Source organism: Otolemur garnettii, unplaced genomic scaffold (assembly GCF_000181295.1).
Source record: "Otolemur garnettii isolate 467f Iridium unplaced genomic scaffold, OtoGar3 scaffold00096, whole genome shotgun sequence".
NCBI classification, from domain to species: Eukaryota; Metazoa; Chordata; class Mammalia; order Primates; family Galagidae; genus Otolemur; species Otolemur garnettii.
The window spans coordinates 2,403,460-2,424,178 of record NW_003852491.1 but is presented as its reverse complement, the minus strand read 5'-3'; the positions used below and the strand labels follow the sequence as shown (position 1 = coordinate 2,424,178).

The following is a 20,719-nucleotide window of genomic DNA, read 5'->3' as shown; positions in this document are numbered from 1 at the left end:
GAGACTCTGTCTCAAAAAAAAAAAAAAAGAGGTTTGTTTAGCTCAGTTATTCTGCTGGCTGAAAGACTGGGCATCTGGTGAAAGATTTGGGCTGCTTCCACTCGTGGTGGAAGGCAAAGGGGAGCTGGTGTGTGCAGAGATCACATGGTGAGAGGGGAAGCAAGAAAAAAGAGAGGGCAGGGGTCAGGCTGTTCTTAAAAATGACCTCTTGTGAGAAATAACAGAGAATGCTCTCATTCATCCCCACCTTCAGGGAGGAGATTAATCTATTCATGAAGTATCTTCCCTGACAACCCAAACACCTTCTGGGAGCCCCCACCTGCAATGTTGGCAATCAAATTTCAATAGGATGTTTGGAGGGAACAAATACCCAGTCAATAGCACTGGCACATAGTAAGTGCTTGATAATAAATGCTGAATGCCAAGAAATGAGAGATTGTATAGGCCGAGCAGTCACTAAAGTCTTCATAGAAAGCATGAGGGTTGATCTTGGCCTTACAGGATGACTAGGATTTGAAGGCGACAAGGGAAAACATTTTAGGCAGGGATAATAGCAAAGGCAGAGAATTGGGGATATGTGTGATATAGCCAGGGGACAGTGTGGATATACTGGCCTGCTTAGAGCAGAGATATGTGCTGATAAGATTTGAAAAGTAAGATCATCTAGGTAGGAAAAGGCCCAAATAGAAAAATATGTAAATTTGAGAACTACATTAAATAATAGCTAACATTTGCATGGTGCTTATAATGTTTCAAGTTCTTTTCCAAGTTGCTTCATGAATATAAGCTCATTTAATCCTCACAACAAACCAATGGAATAAGTACTACTTTTGTGCCCATTTTATAGATGGGGAAGCTGAGGCACAGGGAGCTTATCTCCTCAAAGGTCTGTGATCGATAAATACAAAGTTGGGATTCTAAACGTGGACAGACACAGCTGCAGAGTTCACTTGGTTCTCTTCTCTCAAAATGTAGAGACATAAGTTGGCAACAGATCAGTTTCAGGAGCTGCACATTAAAACAGCATGAAAGGAAAACCTAAGTGTCTGGTCTTCAGATTTGTGGAAGGATTTACTGGTCCAGAAATGAGTAAGCAGAAAAAAGGAAACTGCATCTGGAGAAGAGGATGGAGAAATTGGTGATGGAGCAAAAGATTCAAGAGGCATGACCTAAGAAAGCTTTGTGAGTGGCTGTGCATAGGCTTTGGCAGAACTGCTTTGCTGTCTACTTGCAAGGTTTCCACATCTCATCCAATGGGTTAATACCTGCCACAAAATTAAGATTAGATGAGACAAAATAAGTGAAGGTCATGGCACGGTGCTCGACATACAGGGTATGTGGCCCAGGGAATGTGAATACTCTCCACAAGGATTTGGGTGGCAAGGACTGGTAAGAATCCTAGCTGTTACCTGGAAGTGATAATATTAATATGTATTTGATGCCAGCCAGCTGGGTCCAGCTGAGCAATCTTTAAGCAATAGTACCCTGAGGTTCGCTATGCCAAAGCTTTGCAAAGATGGTGTGGGGGGATCCTTTCAGGGGTCAAGCGCACATTTCTCTCCTCCAGCTCTCTGGCCTTTGCAAAAGGGCTTTATACTTGACCCCCAAGGCAGGTGCCCAGCTAGTTAAGACTCTGGGACCTTTCTCTCCACCCCAAATCAATTCCCCAGATACACTGTTTTTGACAAACTCCCAGTTCCCCAAGCAACTGCTTCTTCCTGTTCACTGTGTTCATCACTCATTTGCTTTAGCTCGCAGATTCGCCCTCCCCAAGGGTGGCAGGAGCCACTGTTCCCCAAGAGTGGGAGGAGATGCGTGGCCACAATATCATACGGCATGGAATCACATGGTAAGATAGGTGTTGCCTTTTGGGTTCCCCTTTGGTCCTTCTGTCTAAGCCAAGGGACTCATCTTGTTTTGGTGCTAGAATCTTTTAACACCTCTCGAACACTGTGGTTATATCGTTTTTTGCAAGAGCAGGCAGCTAGCCTTCCGTGTAGGGCAAGCAACAGCTAGAATGCAGCGTGATGGTTTTATTTTCTCAGTTACCTTTTGCTTATGGCAAGGAATTACAGTTCTCCTTTCAGAGTAGTGAGATAAATTTCCCTTTCAAAATCTGTTTCTTGATGAAAAAGGTGAGTCAATTTAAAGAAAAGCATTAGATAAACAATCAGGGAAGTGGTATATAGATATGAAATGTGAAATAAGAGTGGTACTCATAGGACTGAGATTTGGAAAGTGCTGGAATACTGGGGAAGCCACTCAGAGTAGGGAGCAGAGGCTTGGATGTAATTGCAGGCTCTGCTCATTCACACCCAAGACGCTTATTCTCTTTGAGCCTCTATTCCTTCATCTGCCAAAATGGAGGTGATAATTCCTACTACACATGGCTGTTTTGAGGACTGAATGAGATAAGCTGATGTATGTGAGTGTCACTTGCATGCAATGACTCTGAAGTGTTGAATGAAATGAATTGTTCCTAGTGCACATTTTAAACAAAATTCACTGTGTTAAGTATAAGCAAGTTATCAGTTTCCCAGGACTTCTGTCCCATAGTGAGGATAAAATCTGATAAAGCCACACAACCTCTCTTTCCTCTCTCAGTTTCTTTATTGATAAAACAGGGATATCAGTAGCATCTTATTCGTGGAGTAGCTGGATGAAATGATTTCCTATGGGTGTGGCAGTAGAACACAGCCTGACACCCTGCATCATTAGAGAAGTGTGAGTGAGTTCTCAGGACTGCAATCCTGCCCCCTAGAAGGCTGGAGTCTTAAGTGGGAAGGCTCCCTGGAAGTGTGAAGTCCTGCTTGTGTACCAAAAATGCTCAAGGAAGTCACTGTTGGCAGAGGGGACATATTTCTCCTGCTTTCTAATATTAAATATCAAAATATTCAAATGTCCTTCCACTCCCTCTTCCCAGAGCCCTCAGAGCCTGTGCAAAGTATACTCTCTCTTTCCCCTTATAGAAAATAACTCTATGGGCTTTCATCTGTCTGCAGTAATGCTTGCTGCAGACTACATACACTGTGGCTACATCTCCCTCCCCCTTGCTCACCAAACCCTAGTGGGAGGGTATTTGAAGATGGGGTCTTTAAGAGGTAATTAAATTTAGATGGAGTCATGAGGGTGGGGCCCTCACAATGGGATTAGTGGCTTTATAAAAGGAGGAAAAGAGGAGAGAAAGAGATTGTTCTTTTTACCATGGGAGGATACAGCAAGAAGGCCACTATCTTCCAAGTCAAGAAGAGGGCCCTCCCCAGGCAGTGAATCTCCCCACACCTTGATCTTAGACTCCCCAGCCTCCAGAACTATGAGAAATAAATGTCAGTTGTTTAAGCCACCAGTCTGTGATTACTTTGTTGTAATAGCAGAAGCAGAAATACAATGCTCACTCTACCTAGAATCCATACCCAAAATTTAAAAAAAATGTTGATTATTTACAGTGTGCTAATCATTTTAAATATAATATTTTTAAACAACTCTATAAAAGAGAGCACTATTACCATGTTATCATTTTGCAGAGGAGGTTCTAGGGCTACTCTGCACCAGGGTTAGATCTTGAACACCAGTGTTCACACACCCACCTCCAGGGATTCAAGTGGAGAAAACCACTGACTAAAATTTGTGGGGAACACCTTACCATCCTCAAGAAGGGAAGAGGGGTCACTTCTAGTGGCTAGAGGGTAAGTGAGCAAAGTCCAGCTTCCAAGGTAGATGAGCCAGCTCAGTGGCAGGGGAGCGAGTTTGTAAGAAATACCCAGAAGAAACAGAATACCCACAGCCAGGTTAGTTACGACAAGGCAAAACCTTTAATAACATGAGTGCTTATTACATTAGCTGCTTCGGGGCTCTGACGTCTTTGATTTCTGGTCATGTTTTTCTAACACGGAAAGGTGAATGCCTCCCTCAGGGCCACCCGGGTGGTTGGTTTCCTGAGGATTTGTGTGGGTAGACAACGGGGACAGCTATGAACGCGCCTGATGGAGATTCAGAAATCCCCCCCTGGCCACCACCCACGACTTTTAGTAAAGTCCTCTTCCAAGGAGGGAAGAATGTGAAGGTCCTTCCAGTAAAGAAGGAAGAGAGGAAAACATCTGGCACAGATACAGAGAGAGGAATGACGTTAAAGATTGGCTTGAAAAGTGAGAGAGGGAGGGCTGGCTGGGGACCTGGAGGTGGACAGGCAAATGTGGGAGAGGGCTGAGTCCATTTGGTTTCATTCTTTGTAAAAAGTGATACCATCACGAGGACCATGCCATGCAACCTCAGAGACACCTCTGTGCACTTTCCCCAAGGCTGTGCTGGGCGTGGGGCAGAGGTCAGAGGTCAGTTCAGACGGGCGTGGTGCGCCTGTTGGCCGGATTATTATGCAGCGACTCTTTGAACTCTTTGGGCGTGGAATTGTGGAACTGTAGAAAAGCGTGGTCCCGGTCGGAGTTGAGGAGGGTCCCCATGGTGATCTTTGAGGGGTCCCGGGAGAGGGTGAACATGGAGATGTCAGTGGAAGGGATGGTGTGGAAGCCTTTGCTGATGGGGGACAGGTCTCGGGATCTGGGCTCCGTGGACCGAGAACTTGACCGCCTCCGGAATCTATACCTGTAGGGTGGGAGGCGGGCAAAAGTAGATTTCTTCAGGAACTCCGAGTGGGATTTGGCACGTAACTGCTGATGTTTTTCAATATAGATGTGCACGGCAACCACTCCTACAATTTCCGCAATGATGAAAGAGAAGGCTCCGAAATAAAAGGACCAGCCATAGGAGTAACTTTTTTTGGAATCGCGCTGCCCAGGATCCCCGGCGTTGGCTGATATATAAACTATGATGCCGATGATGTTGCTTAACCCTAAGGAAAGGGACAAAAGAAAAACACATCTCTTATAAACCTCAGAGGTGACAGTCACTTTGAAGCCTTGAAATACTTATAGAAAATGTGGAGGTAACGGGAGGGAGGAGAATGGATTATAGCTGGGAAATCCAACCGCTGAGCCCTTTTGGCATGCTCTGTCTCTCGGGAAATGAAAAGTTCCACTGCTCAGTCCCCAGCCGTGTGCGCTCAGCTAAAGAATACACCCTGCTCCGACAGCAAGCGCGGTAGCACTCAGAAGGCATTTATTTTCCCTTAGAAGCAATTTGTTCCGTCAACACTGAACCTTTGGCACTAAGTCATGAGGAAGACAAACAAGAGGCAGGTCCCTGCCCCGGAATTCCTTATCATTAGCAGGAGAGACTGACATACAAATGCAATTACAGCAACATACAGCAAGAGCTCTACTAGAGACATATCAAATGGTTCAGGAGCAAAGGGAGAGAGAGAGAGACTGAGCTCTGTGCTGTGAAGGGGAGGCGACATCTGAACTGGATCCTGACACTGAATAGGGGTGAGCCAGGAGATGAAAGCTGTTGGCCAGGGAGTGTGACAGAAGGAACTAAGAATGACTGACCAGAGTTCTAGTGTGGACGAATGGGAGACTGGTGGCATTTTAAGCTATATTAAGAGGCAGCAGAGATAGCAGGTTGAGAGAAGACGGGAGATTTAGATACACTGAGTCAGAGTATGACTATGGCCTGTGAAGAGTCCAAATGGAGCTGTCCAATGGATATGGGTCTAAAGCTGCAATTTAGGGAATGAATAAACCCATGAGGAAAGGACAGTAGATTACCAAGTCTTTTTTATCTGCACAGGATAAGATACTGCTTTAGCTCAGCTGTTGTTTGAATGTCAGGAATTGGGGCACGTGAAGCTGTTATCTCCAACAGGCAAGGCTCGCTGGCTTAGCTTCCCCAAGAGCCAATGGAATAGTACTGGCAATAGCTGCCTAGCCCGTTGGAGAGGAATCGATTGCCTCAGGGCAGTGCTTTTCAACTTTTTTTTTGCAGTTTTTGGCCAGGGCTGGGTTTGAACCCACCACCTCCAGCATATGGGGCTGGCGCCCTACTCCCTTGAGCCTCAGGCATCACCCAACTATTTTTTTCTTTTTTTTTGAGACAGAGCCTCAAACTGTCACCCTGGGTAGAGTGCTATAGTATCACAGCTCACAGCTACCTCCTGGGCTTAAGTGATTTGCTTGCCATAGCCTCCCAAGTAGCTGAGACTACAGGTGCCTGCCACAACGCCCGGCTCCTTTTTGGTTGTAGTTGTCATTGTTGTTTGACAGGCTCAGCCTGGATTCAAACCTGTCAGCTCAGGTGTATGTGGCTGGCGCCTTAGCTGCTTGAGCTACAGGTGCCGAGCCTAGCACATTTGAACCTATGGTTAAACTTCCACCACACACTTAAATTATGTTGAGCAAAAAAATATATATATACAGTAAAAAAAAAAAAAAAAAAAGAATATACTCACTGTGCTTTGAACTTCTTTCAAAAATAATTTAATTAATGGTCTTTATAAAATTTCACAGCACACCTAAGATCCTCTCATGGCACACCAGTCTGCCTTGGCACACCCATTGAAAATCATTGCCTTGGGGGGTGGTAAGAAGAAATAGTAGATTCGCAGCCCTGTGCCCGTGTCTGGCTACCTTTCTCAAATTATTGCTCCCGAGGGGAAGAAATGTCTGTTTTTTGTCCCTTTGCTTCAAGGGCCTTATCCAGGGCTTGGTGCCAGCGATGACTCATGAGGCTGGTATACCAGCTGGCATCTCCTTGTCTCCAAATTTAGGCTACCTGTATAGGGTGGTGCTAAATGGAGGTTGTCCCTCATTCAAGTTCCCAACACCAGGTGGTGAGCGACCATTTCCAGGTGAGTGGGTTCCACCCATTTGGTGAATGCTCTATACTCCTCCTCCATCTCCTTGATCTCCCCATAGTTGAGCAACCAAAGGGTTAAGCTTGGCATAACAGGACCCACGGGACTCTGTCCCAGTGCTGTCTTTCCTATTGTCTGGTGTGCATGCATTAGGATTATTAATATTTTGAATATGACTGCTGATTATATTCCACCCAGAATTTGCCCCCAGAGGGAAGGGCTGGAGTCTGCCTCTGCCCCGTCTGCTCTTGGCTTCACTCCGCACAGGCATTCAGCAGGTAGGCAGCAGGTTCTCATTACTGAGCTAGTTCTTAATATGGGGGTTGACACATCCAGCTCTGTGTCAGGCAGCGAGAAACCACAGGATGAAAAACGACTCCTCTTCCTGGAGTGTCACTTCGGCTTGAGGATTAGTAGGGAAGACACATTCTTTTATATTAAAATGAACATGGATATAATAAGAAGGAAAAAGCAGAATTCACATGAATTTTTAAGTGAAATGGGAGGCGGACTTCAAAGACATTTCAGCTCAATGAAGGTGGCTTCTAGCGATGCCCCCTGACTCCCCAGGGCCATGTTTTCCTCCTCTGCTAGCTGGGAAATTTTGGTGACAAAGTTTGGAAAACCCCCAAAGGAGGTCTTGCTGGGGTGGGGAGGGGAGGAAAAAAAGGGAAGTTTAAAGAGAGGCTTAGATGTCGTCTAGGCAAAAGGAGTCAAGAAGCCCAGTGAGCTTCCTAGGTGCCAGGCACTGTGTGTAGCCTTATATATAATATCTCAATTAATCATTGCAATAGCCCTCCTTTAAAAAAATTATCCCTGGCTCAGTGCCTGTGGCTCAAGTGGCTAAGGCACCAGCCACATACACCTGAGCTGGCAGGTTCGAATCCAGCCCAGGCCCACCAAACAACAATGACAGCTGCACCCAAAAAATAGCCAGGCACTAAGGCGGTGCCTGTAGTCCCAGCTACTTGGGAGGCTGAGGCAAGAGAATCACTTGAGCCAGGAGTTTCAGGTTGCTGTGAGCTGTGATGCTATGGCACTTTACCCAGGGTGACAACATGAAGCTCTGTCTAAAAAAGAAAAAAAAAAAAAGAAAAAATTATCCCCCTTTTATAGATGACGAAACTGAGACATGGAGAAGATTAAGTAACTTTGATGCGGAACATGGCTAGGAAACAGTGGAAGTGGAATTTGAGCCCGGAACTCTTAGCCGTGGTGGATTTAGAATCCAGTAACAAGACTTAGGAAAAATAAGATGTGAATGGTCACTTTGTTCTACCCATTAGACTGCAAGCTCCCTGACAGCAGGAACTAGGGTTATCTTGTTCATTGCCATGCCCCAAACTCTCACCCCACAGTGAGCCTTACCCATAGTGAAAGCATAGTGCACATTTGTTGAATGAGCGAACAAACTGAATGGACAGAATTAAATGATATAATGTATATCTTTTTTTTTTAATACAGAGTCTCACTTTATTGCCCTTGGTAGAGTGCTGTGGCGTCACAGCTCACAGCAACCTCCAACTCCTGGACTTAGGCAATTCTCTGGCATCTGCCCAGCTATTTTTTGTTGGAATTTGGCCGGGGCTGGGTTTGAACCCACCACCCTTGGTATATGGGGCCAGTGCCCTACTCACTGAGCCACAGCTATAACTGTGCTGCCCGGATATAATGTATATCATAACAGCTTCTATGGATGGAGCACATACGGGATGCTGGGCACCTTTCTGGGCACTTTATGCATACTAACTCATTGAATCCTCTTAACATCTTCAGAACATGGGGCTGTTATTATCCTCATTTTTCAGATGGGGAAATTGAGGCGTAGAGAGGCTGAGTGACTTACCCATAGCTACACGGGGGAGTAATAGCAGAGCTAAGCTTTGCACCAAGCATCCTGGCTTCAGAGGACATGTTCTTGGGCTCTGTGCACAGAACCTGGCACATAGTAGGTGCTCAGTAATAGGTTCTTGATCGCTTGCCTGAAACTGCAAACCTTAAGAATAGCTGAGCAAAAAAAAGAGCCTTAGAAAGTGCTGAATTTTCTAATCCTTTCATTTTGGAGGTGGAAAACTGAGGCTCTTAAGGGTCCTTGGGCAGATTAGTAGAGGGGTTGAGTATTAGACCTCAAACTTCTGGCTTCTCGTTAGAGTTTTGTCCACAAACCTGCAGGCTTTCTGGTTCCTATGTATCTAATCTGCTTGCCATCCTGCACACTACCTCCTGTAGGAAGAAAGTTGCTGGTGACATACTCTTCCCTAACAATCCCCTTGGGGGACAAAATAATGATCTTCTCTTGTTTGTAAGAAATTCTCACATCAGCTCAATATTGGTGCTGATCCTCTGGATCCAGCAGAGCCTATGTGTGGATAGGGCCACCAGTGACAGGCATGTGCCTCAAAGCCAGACAAGTTGCTGGATTTGCCAGTTGTTAACATCTGGCCACCACCACCTTTGGGCTGATCACATCCCCAGGGGGCAAGATGGCAGCTTTCTCCCTGCTCTGCTGCTTGAGTCTGGTCCTAGAGACTCAGGGCTGGATAGTCTCACTTTCTCATTTCACAGAAGGGAAAACAGTGAAGAAGGAACCTAAGCAAGGTCTTACAGAGCACCAGGACTTTGGAACTATGTTGTTATTGCTTCTCCAATAGTAGAAAATAATATTGTGCTTTTTATGTACAGTCTGCTTCCAACAACCCCATAAAATGGGTACTATTATTATTTGCCATGTTGCAGTCAAGGAAACCAAGTTACGAGGAGTTGGTCATATTTCCCCAGGTCCCACTGGTGGAGTCTGGATTCAAATCCAGAAGGGCAAGCCTCTCCTTCTCACCTGCATTGTTCCTATCTCAAATATTCTGTGCAAAGTTTGAAGGTCATCTCCAAAGAGTCAAGCACCAGCTCCCCCCATTTCTGCCTTGTTCTTTGCTTCTCTAAAGCATTTCATCCAGATGGCATTGATCCGCCTCGAGAGGGGTGGGGTGCAAAGTGATGGTAAAGAGATGAAAGGAAAGATGAAAACCAGAGGAAATCGAGGCAGATGAGGGCACCAGAGGAGGGCTGGAGGAAGGAGGAGAGTGAAGGCAGGGACAGGACTCTCTTTTGTAGAATGTCTCTCATCCTCCTCGAGCCATCCTGGGTCGCCTTCTGATTGGGTCTGCGATTGAAGGGAAGGTCCTCCCTGAGGGCACCTTGGACTGTGGTTCTTCACCGTGTTCCCAGAGACACTTTGGATGTTAATAGAATTGGGGTGCTTGCAAAGATGTAAACAATAGTTATCTGGCAAAAACATATTACTCAGGGCCAGAGATAGTTTATGAACGTGCCCAAGTGAACAGAAAGGCTGAGTCCTTTAAAACACAAGGACTCAGTATGGCACGTGTACAAGCGTACACATACACTCTTCTGTTAATCAGTCTCTCTCTCTCTCTCTTCCTCTCTCTCAACTGACCCTGACACTATGTTCTCTCCCCATTGTTGCTTAGCTGGAGTTTCAGCATCTTTGGTTCTAATGACGTTCTTTGCGGTCTGATCCTTAGCACTACAACTTGCACATTTTCTTGCTTTTTCCCCAGAGGGATCCCTGAATAAGCTGGCTTCCTCCACACAGCCCAGGGTTTGGTTTGGTGTCTGTGAGAAGCTCAGGGCTGGGGGCCAGACACTCACCTGCAGAGACAAAAAAGATGCCCGCGCTGAGAATGACATTGTGTCTGCTGCGGTGGAACTCGCTGGCCGCCACACAGAGCCCGCCGAAGAACAGCAGTGTGACGCTGAGGATGGGGAAGACACTGGAAGCCCTCACAGCCCCTGTGGAGAGAAGGGAGAGGCTTCTGCCTGCACCCAGCCAGCCCTGACTCTGCCCACTGTGGGCAGGGCTGCCCCAGGGAAAGTCAGCTCAGAGATGGGAGAACAGAACCCGAGTTTAACGTGAGCATGAGACCAGTGCAGTCACTCTGGGCCTCCTACTTGGAAGGAGGCTTGTGCTTAAGCTCAGAGCTCTGCAGTCACCATCCTGACAGTCTTAACAATTGTATCCTTGAATTTGAGTCTGAGTGGACAATGGTGCATGTGCTGGAGGTTTGGAGCACACCCCACACCCATCACTCACCTCCCCACCTCACCACCTGCCACCCCCCCACCAATACCTGTCTGCCTCCAGGCCTCCCTGGCACTCCCTCAGCAGCCCACTCCCCTGTCTCAGCCCAGTGACCACTACTGCCCTGTGCCTGCTGGAGGTCTGGGCACACACACAGGAAATCAGGTTTATGTGCAAGCTCCAGGCACCTGGGAATGTCTGCACTCACCTGGAGAGTGTCTCTGAACCCAGGGGAGTGTGACATTAAACAACAAATTAAAAACACCATGACAGGTCACAAGAGGATCACAGAGAAAAGGAAAAGCCTTTTTTTTTGGTCTGCATTTTGAACCAGGATCTCAGGATTTTTGTTTGTAAATTACATAGCCAGCCTTGTACACGGGGACTTTTCTCAGACCAGACATCACTCAAAGGCAGAGCCCATCCAGCACACACCTACATTCGCAGAGTTTGGCATTTTGCTTCTAATATGCTGTTGGTCACTGAATGAGCACGTGCATTTATTTATTCATTCAGCAAATATTTCTTGAGCACCTCCCAGATACCAGGTGCTGTGGCAGGTGCTGAGGACTGGCTGAAATGTTTAACAGCCACAAGGCACAGGCTCTGCCCTTCAAAATGGGCACTGGTGAGGAACTGATACAGTCCAGGAAGCCCCTGCATTTACTCCTTAGTTTCTGGATCAGGGACAGGCCTTAAGGTTCTGGCAGGGAGGACTTGGGAGGGAATCCTAGTATTTATTGAACCAGGGTAAGAGTTTTTCCTGGTGGGTCTAAGCCAGAATGTACTAGGTGGATAAATTCTGTGCTCACGGATGTACAAAAGCTCCAGGGGCCATGTCTTCATGGGACTAAGGTTCTAGCAGAGACAACAGGCAGAACCAACTATGTAATTTACAGGGCCTTGTGTAAAATAAAAATATGCGGCCTCTTGTTCCAGATTTGTTACGAATTTCAAGATGATGACAGCAGAACATTGACCCAAGAGTGGGGCCCTTCTGAGGGAGGGGCCCTTTTTGACAGATAGGACTGCAAGAACCCAGGCGTGAGCCCACCATGCCTTGGATTGGGGTGGTAGACCACCGGTGGTGAGACCTGGTTAGAGTCACAGTGTATTTTATATTTTGAAGGTAAAGCCAAAGGAATTTGCTGGTGCCCTGAGCTGTGTTTGGTCTCAGTCATTGAGTGAATGCTGGGGCATCTGCAGGAGCAGTGGCAGCATAGGGTGGGGCCAGGAAGGGCCATGAATTCATTTTGGGGAGGTATTCAGAGCAGTTCACATTCCTTGGGGTGGCGTTCAAGGCTCTAACCCTCCACATGCACCTTGTGTTTTCCTGATGATTTAGCTCCAGCCCTTTCCATTTGCTACTGCACATCAGTGCTCAGACTTCTACTGCCAAGCTCTTTCCACAGTGCCATTTTTGCTTGGTTGTTTCTTTTTTAACTTTTCTGAAAGCTTGGTAACTGATTTAGCCCATGGGGATTGCCTGGGAGGGGTGATGGGGAGACTGGAGTGTGGAGCTGGGGGCACACAGGGATGAAGTTCTCTTAATGATGAGAGGATGGAAGAGTCCTTGCTTTGGACTACCTCAAAGCACCCAGTGTGGGGGTTCAGGCAGCCCAGGGTCCCAGATAACTGTGTTCTTCCCACTCCTCTGCTGTGATGGTGAGGTTTGGGGGATGGGTTTTAAAACTGTCTAGAAATCTTGCTGGGAGAAGCCAAACATGGGGTGGGGGGATCCTGGCCACTTCAACTCCTCGGGGATGATTAGATCAGTGTCCTTGCTGACTCCAGCCTGCCCCAGCTGTGCTGCAGATCTCTGCTACCTTGTAGGCTTGCCAGAGGCAGAGCTGGCCTTCTGTGGCTGTTTTAGTCCCCTGCTTGAAGGGCAATTCCAGGGAGTGGGCTCTGGGGTCCTGGGTGTGTGTTGGGTATAATAGACCCAGCCATGGGTGCAAATTATTTATAATTTCTAACAATTTACACAAATGACCTGTGGGTTTCCATTTAGACCCTTGGCCTGGGGAGCCCCCACAAATATTAGGGTTGGATCTGCTTCAACGGGTTTCAAGACCCATTTGGATCTTGTGATTAACCATTAAAGGGATCATTTGTATTGTGTGTTGGGAGGAATTACTTAAATATTCATTGTAATGAGTATAACTGATAAAAAAGAAATTATATATATTTTTTGAGACAAGAGTCTCACTATGTCACCCTTGATAGAGTGCCATGGCATCACAGCTCACAGCAACCTCAAATGCTTGGGTTTAAGCAATTCTCCTGCCTCAGCCTCCAAAGTAGCTGGAACTACAGGCATCTGCCACAATGCCCAGCTATTCTTTTTTCTTTTTTTGTAGTTGTCATTGTTGTTTAGCAGGCCTAGGCCAGATTTAAATACACCAGCCCTGTTGCATGTGACTGGTGCCTCATAACCACTGCCAAGGGATTATATTTTAAAAAATATAATATAGAAATTATATTTTAAAAAAAAGTTTCAAGGTATGATTAACCTTTGAAGTGTGACCTAAAGAAATGATCTGAACATTCGAAGCTATTGAACTGTATTGAACTGTATTGTTTATAACAGTACAGTAGAATCTCTGAAACTTGACCACCAAGGAAACTTGACAAATTGGTCAATATATGGAGGTGGTCAACATAAGGAACATGCATTGAGTACATGTGGTGTATGTCCAATTTATGAAAATTAGGTCAACATAAGGAGGTGGTCAATGTAGGGAGGTGGTCAACTATGGAGGTTCTAGTGTATATATATGGAAATGAAATTGAGGCTATGAGAGATGTAAGTGTGACTGTTTCTCAAATAGATCAGTAACCACTTGGCAACCCACTGGTGGTCAGACCACTCTGTGCCCCACAGATGAAATGTAATCAGATTCTATAAACTCTGGCTACAGCTGTCTGCCTTAGACAGAACATTTTGGCTGCCATTGTCTCCTCAGTCAGTTGGAGTCCACTCTGCATTTGTTTTTAGCTCTCTGAACACGTGGTGGCTTCACAATCAAATGGCTTTACTATCTTCCTTCTTTTCCACTTCTCCTCCCCAAACTGTCTTGGGTTAAGGTCTTAGGGATGCAAAAGTGAGCTTGTCTGAATGATTTCCCCACCAGCAGGGTCTGAGTTATATTTCACTGAGTCCAGGGCTGTATCCTGGAGTTTCTAGTCAGCAGAACTTGTAGGCTATTAAGCCATCTGCTGTGGTTTTAAGCTGTCATCTACCCCAAAGAGCACAAAAAGAGAAAATAGCAGAAAAATCAACATACAGAATCTCGGTCTCACCAGGGTTGAGGGCATAAACTAAAAATAAGATCTTAAATCCTCCACCAACTGAATGGACCTCCTCCTGCCCAAGGGTACCCTCCCCCCAAAAAAACTTAAAACTGAGTTCTTGGCCCCGAAGGAAAGGGAGGTTGGACATGCCTCATTATGCCCTCTCCCTTTCAGAGTCTAGACACAATTGACCAATGTTAATGTTAATGAAATAGGGTCCGACAAAATAGACTCTTTATGTCAATAAAATACCACATTATAAATAAGATGTAAGGCCATGAAGGCAAGGATTAAGTCCATGCCTTAAAATCCATAAAATCTAGTTAAACAGGTCTTTTCTGCCAGCATGGCATCTCATGACAGATAGTAGAGCACCTGAGCTTAACTTAGGCATTCTTTCTATTGACTACAAAGTTTTAGACAAAGCTTAACTTTCTTAACCAACTTCCCACTAAAGAATTTCTACCTCTGCCTATGACTTGTAAGCCCCCGCCTCAAGATATCCCACCTATTCAGGTCAAATCAATGTATACATTTCATATATGGATTTATGATTTTACCTGTAATTTCTGTCTCCCTGAAATGTATGAAACTAACCTGACCACCTCAGGACCACTTTCTTAGGAACTCTTCAGACTATAGTCTGAAAGACTGGGGTCACTTAGAATTGATTATTGACTCAGAATCAGCTTTTTAAAATTATTTTATGGAGTTTAGTTTTGTCCATTAACAGAGATCACTGCAGTGAACTGACAGCATAAACACTGGATGGGCAGGGCCACCCCCACAGGAACATGCTTCTGGTGCTGGGTGGCTGGGTCAGGGATTGATTCCAAAATTCCCAGCAGGAAATCTGTGCGATTGCTAAGGCCCCTCCTTAACCTTAGCTGGATTCCGTGGCTATTGGTGAAGCTTAGGTGGACTATTGAATGGGAGTGAGGAGAGATGGAGGAACAGAGGACCCCATCTACCCAAAGGGGAAAGAAAAAAGATACTTATTGGAAAAACAATTGACCTCTCAGAAGAACTTCCAAAATCAGCTTTGCAAGTTGTGAAATAGAAGTCATAGTTCTGTTTCGTCTCCAACAGGGCAAACATTAAGATATTTTATCAAAGTAGGAAAGAAAAAGAAAAACTATGGGCATTCCGTTAAAACTCCCTTTGTGACGGCTATAAAGCTGTTCTCTTTTGAGGAACTCCGAGCAATTTGTGGGATTCCCCAAAGTTTGGCGAGGCTACATCTTGCCATGTGAGTTTTGATTCCTACACGGAATCTTTTTGAGCTGCTGATGCGAGGGGTTTGAATAAATTCTAGTGGATGGATAAGGACCAAAAAGGGATTAAATGATATGTTTGTGTTTAAAAAGTTAGGCTGAAAACGTCTGTTCTTTTCACATTGACCATACCGCTTATATTGTTACCGTGATTAAGACGCACCGCCATCTGCAGACTTCCAGGCGCGATTGAAGCTCAAAATGATTTTAATTTTAAAAACACTGTTCTTAAGCCATGAGTTACAAACATAATCTGAATAGGACAATTACTTAAAGTTTTATAATGGCAGGAAGGAAAAAAATCTTAAGTTTCACATTCCTAAATAGCAAAGTAGTCGATGTCTTAGCATTTCCCCTTTTGCATGAACTAGATATATATTCTTGTTGAAGAAATCACATTTAAATCTCAAGCCTTGTTCTCTCTGTGCCTGAATCAATGGAAGGCCATGCCAGGAGCTGAAATTTGCTATTGCTAATCCCACACAACAAGCAAGAGCTAACACATATTGCCTCGTGACTGCACATGAGGCCTGGAGCTAAGCGTAATATGCACTAGCTTATTTCATTTTTGTGACCCTGTCAGATAGATGATATTATAATCTCCATCTCGGAATAGATGAAGACATTTAAGAAATAGAGAGGCAAAGCAAGTTGCCCAGGGTTCAACCCAGCTAGCAGGGAGTCAAGCCAGGGTCAAAGCTGATTCCAGATGCCTTGCTCAAAGCCACAACACTCTCCTAGCTCTCACGTGCTGTAGTTGTGACAGTTCATGTCATATCCAGGTGACTGACCTTGAAATGGAGGCACTGGCCCTGTCCCAGGGGAACTGATGCTGAAGGGAAGTCAAAGGAGAGGTGACATTTGCTTTGTATTTATTCTCCCAGGCCTTGCCCTTGGGACCATGCCCATTAACACCGCACCTCACCCATTAGCACTGTGCCCATTAGCACTGTGCCCATTAGCACTGTGCCCATTAGCACCTCAAGTCAACCCTTTGGGGAAGGTGAAAACTTGTATTCAAGTTCAAAAAAATTCCTTACTGAGATTTTTCTCTTAAGCAGACCGAAAAGAACCTTTAGGTTTTGACTTACCCAGGTTTTTTTTTTCTTTCTTTTTTTAGTTCATTGAAACTAAAGAGACTTAGATATCGGAACCATTTGAATGTCTCTGCCTTGTGGCATCTGAAGCTCCTTCACATTTATCCACTTCCAGGCATGGAGACTGAGGAACCTCAAACTCAGAGAAAGCCAGGTGGTGGCAGGCACCCTTCCCTTCCCACCAGGGTTGGGGGTTGGGGAGACTTACGTAGGAGATACTCAGCCGTATCTTGTTCGTAGTCAGCATCTTCAGGGAAGTGATCGATTTTCTTGCACACACCTCGGAAAGCCCCTGTGGAAACAAACCCGGTGCTGAACCAGGGGGAGGAGACAGAGCCTCTGGGGCTCAGCCTGGGTCCTCCCCCTTCGCTGGTGCAGATCCTTTTCCTGGTTGCTGGAGGCTGTGCCTGAGGTTAACCCAACCTCCTGTTTCTCTAGAGCACCGAAAGGAGACCAGGAGGGGCAAAACAAACAATAAAAAGCAGAAGACTGAAATTTGCTGCTGCTTAGAATTTGTATGATGTTGAGACCCACTTTGAAGGGTGAAAAACCATGAAACAGAAATGCCAATTATGAGGACTAACTTCTTACCTTCCTCCTCTCCTCTGATTAGTGAAGGAAAAGCAGGTGGAATTTAAGTACTGCAATTTATCTTCCTATTTGACAGATGAGGAAACTTAAGAATTCTGCTTGCAATCACTTGGGTACATGCCAGAGGCAGAATTGCAATCAAGATCTGAATCATATCTATGGTGCATAATGCAAGGATAATTGTTGGATTTATTAAGCATAGAGTATAAATGTCTTAACACAATAATTAAGTAAATGAGATGACGTTTATATTAACCAGTGTGATGTAAACGCTCTAATTCTATATAAAATCAGCACATTGTACCCCATACATGCATTAATGTACACATGATCTATGATTTAATAAAAAATTAAAAAAAAATCTGAATCCAGGCATTCCAGCATACTCCACCGTCCCCAGCAGTGCTCGCATCTCACCACAGGCCCTTCCCCTTCCCTTGCTGCCCTCCCCAAGGAGCACAGCTCACACCGTCTCTTGCTGTGTGGCTCAGTCTCTCCAGAGCCAGAGATTTGCTACATCGTGGAACTACTGTCTGCCTTCTGCCTGTACTTCCTTTCCTTTCTTTAGCAAAAACTTGATTTAACTCATTTGTGAGCATTTGATAATCCTTGTGGGTGTTGGTTAACTAGCCAGTTAACCAATCTCCGGGGGCAGTTAAAGTCTCTGCCAGTTCTTATCAATAACCAGCAATTTTCTAGACTTCTCACCACAACACAGCATGAAATGATGCATTCTTGTCCCTGTCCTTGACTAGAAGGTCAACATGGAAAAGAGGGAGGGGCAAGCATGGTGTCAGGAAAAGTGGACAAGTTTCAGAATCAGACAGATCTGGGCTTGTATTTCAGAGCAGTTATATATAAGTAAAACAGGCCGTACACAAACATGAGATAACTTTTGCAAAGCTCTAGGCATGTCACAATAATGGCTAGGCCCATAACCGAAACTTCATATTCTTTATCTCATTTACTCTTGTTTACTGCCCCAGGAGATAAAGGCCATTTAAAATTGATGTTTAATGATGAAACTGTGAACTAAAATAAAATCTTAAGCAAATCCCCCCCGCACCTCAGCTTACTGAATGGCGCAGGAGGAGCCTAGGAATACCTTAAAGCTGAGTTGTTGGCCATGAGAAGGGAGGTCAGACACTCCTTCTGGTGCCCCCTTCCCTTCTTGGAGGTGTTCTTTGTAACTCATTAACAGGCCTAAGGCTACACAAGACAAAGCTTAAACCACTCCCCAAGGTCATCAATGTATTTCACACATCAGTTGAATCTGGATGTATGTCTGATACAGGTCCAGTGGCTTGTTTCTGATCAGCAGACTTTCTTATCTCAACTTAAAACATCCCAAGCCTTTAAAAAAAGTTTCATTTTTAAAAACTAATTACAAATCAAAGTATCTTTAAACCCACCTATAACCTGTAATGCCCCTCTTTGAGATGTCCCGCCTTTTCAGGCCAAACCAATGTATGTCTTCCATGTACTGATTTATGACTTTATGTGTAATTCTGTCTCCCTGCAATGTATAATCCCAGACTATAACCCAACCACACAAGACCCCTTGCTCCTGGCTTCTTGGGTGTGGCTGTCTGGGCCATGGTCACACACACTCAGCTCAGCATTTACCTCTTTAAATTATTTTACAGAGGTTGAGTTCTTGTCTTCGGACAATACAATAGTGGATCACAGAGGTGACAAAGGAATCCCAGCCGATGTGTGGTAGAATCCAGATTCCAAAGCCTGTGGTTTCATCATTGTGCTATGAATGGTAGCCATTATTATGATGTCCACTATTATAATGAATATTATTATTGATAATAATAAAATCTCCACATATTTAATGCCTAATACAAGTAGACACCAAGCCGGGGACATTTCATTATAAATGTAATGAAATATGTACAACATCTCCTTGATTCTGATGTTCTGCTTACTAGACAAGGAATAGACTCAGGACCAAGAATGGGGTTCAGGAGAGAAAATGCAAAGAAAGTCCTAGAAGAAATACAGACCCATAATATCTTCCCTGATATTGATAAAAGGCCTTACTTATTCTTGTTCAGGTTGTAGAGTTTTAGTCACTGTTTTTAAGCCCCATCCCCTTTCAGTTGACTGGGTAATAAATCATGAGCAACACACACTTTGCACTTGTTATATACCAGGTAACATTCTAATAATTTTACATCTCCTATCCTCTTTAGCTCTCAAAACAGTCCTATAAGGTGCCTGGTGTTAAGATCCCTATTTTATGAACGAGGGAGCTGAGGCTTAGCCAAGTTCAATGATTTACCCAAGGGCACAGATAGTAAATGATACCCTTCAGTGTGGATCTGCCTGACTCCAAAGCTAAACTTTCTAACCACATGAGAATTGCATTCTCTTCGATGAGTTTTAGTGTTGTACGTTGACTTTATGATAGCTTCATGGTCCATCCCCCCAAAAGGCCAGCAGTTTTCCCATCAGCTATGCTTTCTCCATCATGAGGTATGGCAGGGGCCACCAGTGAAGGGAGACATAGTAGTGTCATCTTATTGTTAGCTGTTTACTCCTTGAAAGATCTCACAGGAAGAAAGGTTCAGGTGGAAATGGAATGGGAACGCTCCTAAAACAGACCCTTCCTCATCCCCGTGGGAATTAGGAACAATGTGCCTGCCAGCATCTGCTTGTGAAACAGGCTTGCTCAAGGTGACTTGAGGCAGCTTGAAACTGGGACAAACAACCAGCAAATGCCAGTGGTTCCTGGAGACACAGTCACCAGTTTTTAATGGTCAAGAGTTGGGCACCATCCATTTTTGCACAGCCTGTGAGCTAAGAATGCCTTTTGTAGAGATGACTGGGAAAAAAAAAAATCAAAGGATGAATATTATTTATGACATATAAGAAAAGATACGTGAAATTCAAATTTCAGCATCTGTAAAGTTTTATTGAAATGCAGTCATGCCCATTTGTCTACATAGCTTCAATGGCAGCATTCCTGCCACTGTGACAGACTTGAGTATTTGTGACAGAGACAGCAATCCTGAAGATATTTACTCTCTGGTTCTTTAAGAAAAATTTTGCTGATCCCTGGCCTAAAGTTTCTGTCCTATAAAGGCAAAATGGAAAGGAAAGGTTAGGCCTTTCTGGGATGGAGGACAGAGACATAATGCAGGCTAGGGCTTCTAAAGTAGATAATATTCAGCTTCTTGGGCAAATCTGGGTTGTAGACTCTTTTGTGATTTTGTAGGTCTTTTTGCTTTATTTTGATTTTTTTACCTGTAATATTTTATAGCCTATCTTATTTTTTAATCAAATATATCACTACAATCTAAAATTTAGTATATTTCACATGAAAACCTAATTTGCAGTTTCTCTTAAAAAATGGGGAGGGGTGGCTCGGTGCCTGTACCTCAAGTGGCTAAGGCACCAGCCACATACATCAGAGCTGGAAGGTTCAAATCCAGCCCGGGCTTGTCAAACAACAATGACAACTACATCCAAAACATAGCCAGGCGTTGTGGTGGGCACCTGTAGTCCCAGCTGCTTGGGAGGCTGAGGCAAGAGAATTGCTTAAGCCCAGGAGTTGGAGGTTGCTGTGAGCTGTGATGCCACAGGGCTCTACCCAGGGCAACAGCTTGAG

At 44.8% G+C, this 20,719-nt stretch overlaps 1 protein-coding gene across 1 annotated transcript in view; it reads right to left on the bottom strand.

The window, feature by feature from the left end:
- Positions 1-3,787: 3,787 nt before the first annotated feature.
- Positions 3,788-20,719, bottom strand: part of CACNG3 (calcium voltage-gated channel auxiliary subunit gamma 3) — an 87,540-nt gene continuing 70,608 nt past the window's right edge. The window contains exons 2-4 of the mRNA XM_003795736.3: positions 16,718-16,801; positions 10,415-10,555; positions 3,788-4,846 (exon numbers count right to left, since the gene is read on the bottom strand). Of these exons, the coding sequence (XP_003795784.1) occupies positions 4,335-4,846; positions 10,415-10,555; positions 16,718-16,801 (737 nt within the window). The 3' untranslated portion in view covers positions 3,788-4,334. The remainder of the gene's footprint in view (positions 4,847-10,414; positions 10,556-16,717; positions 16,802-20,719) is intronic.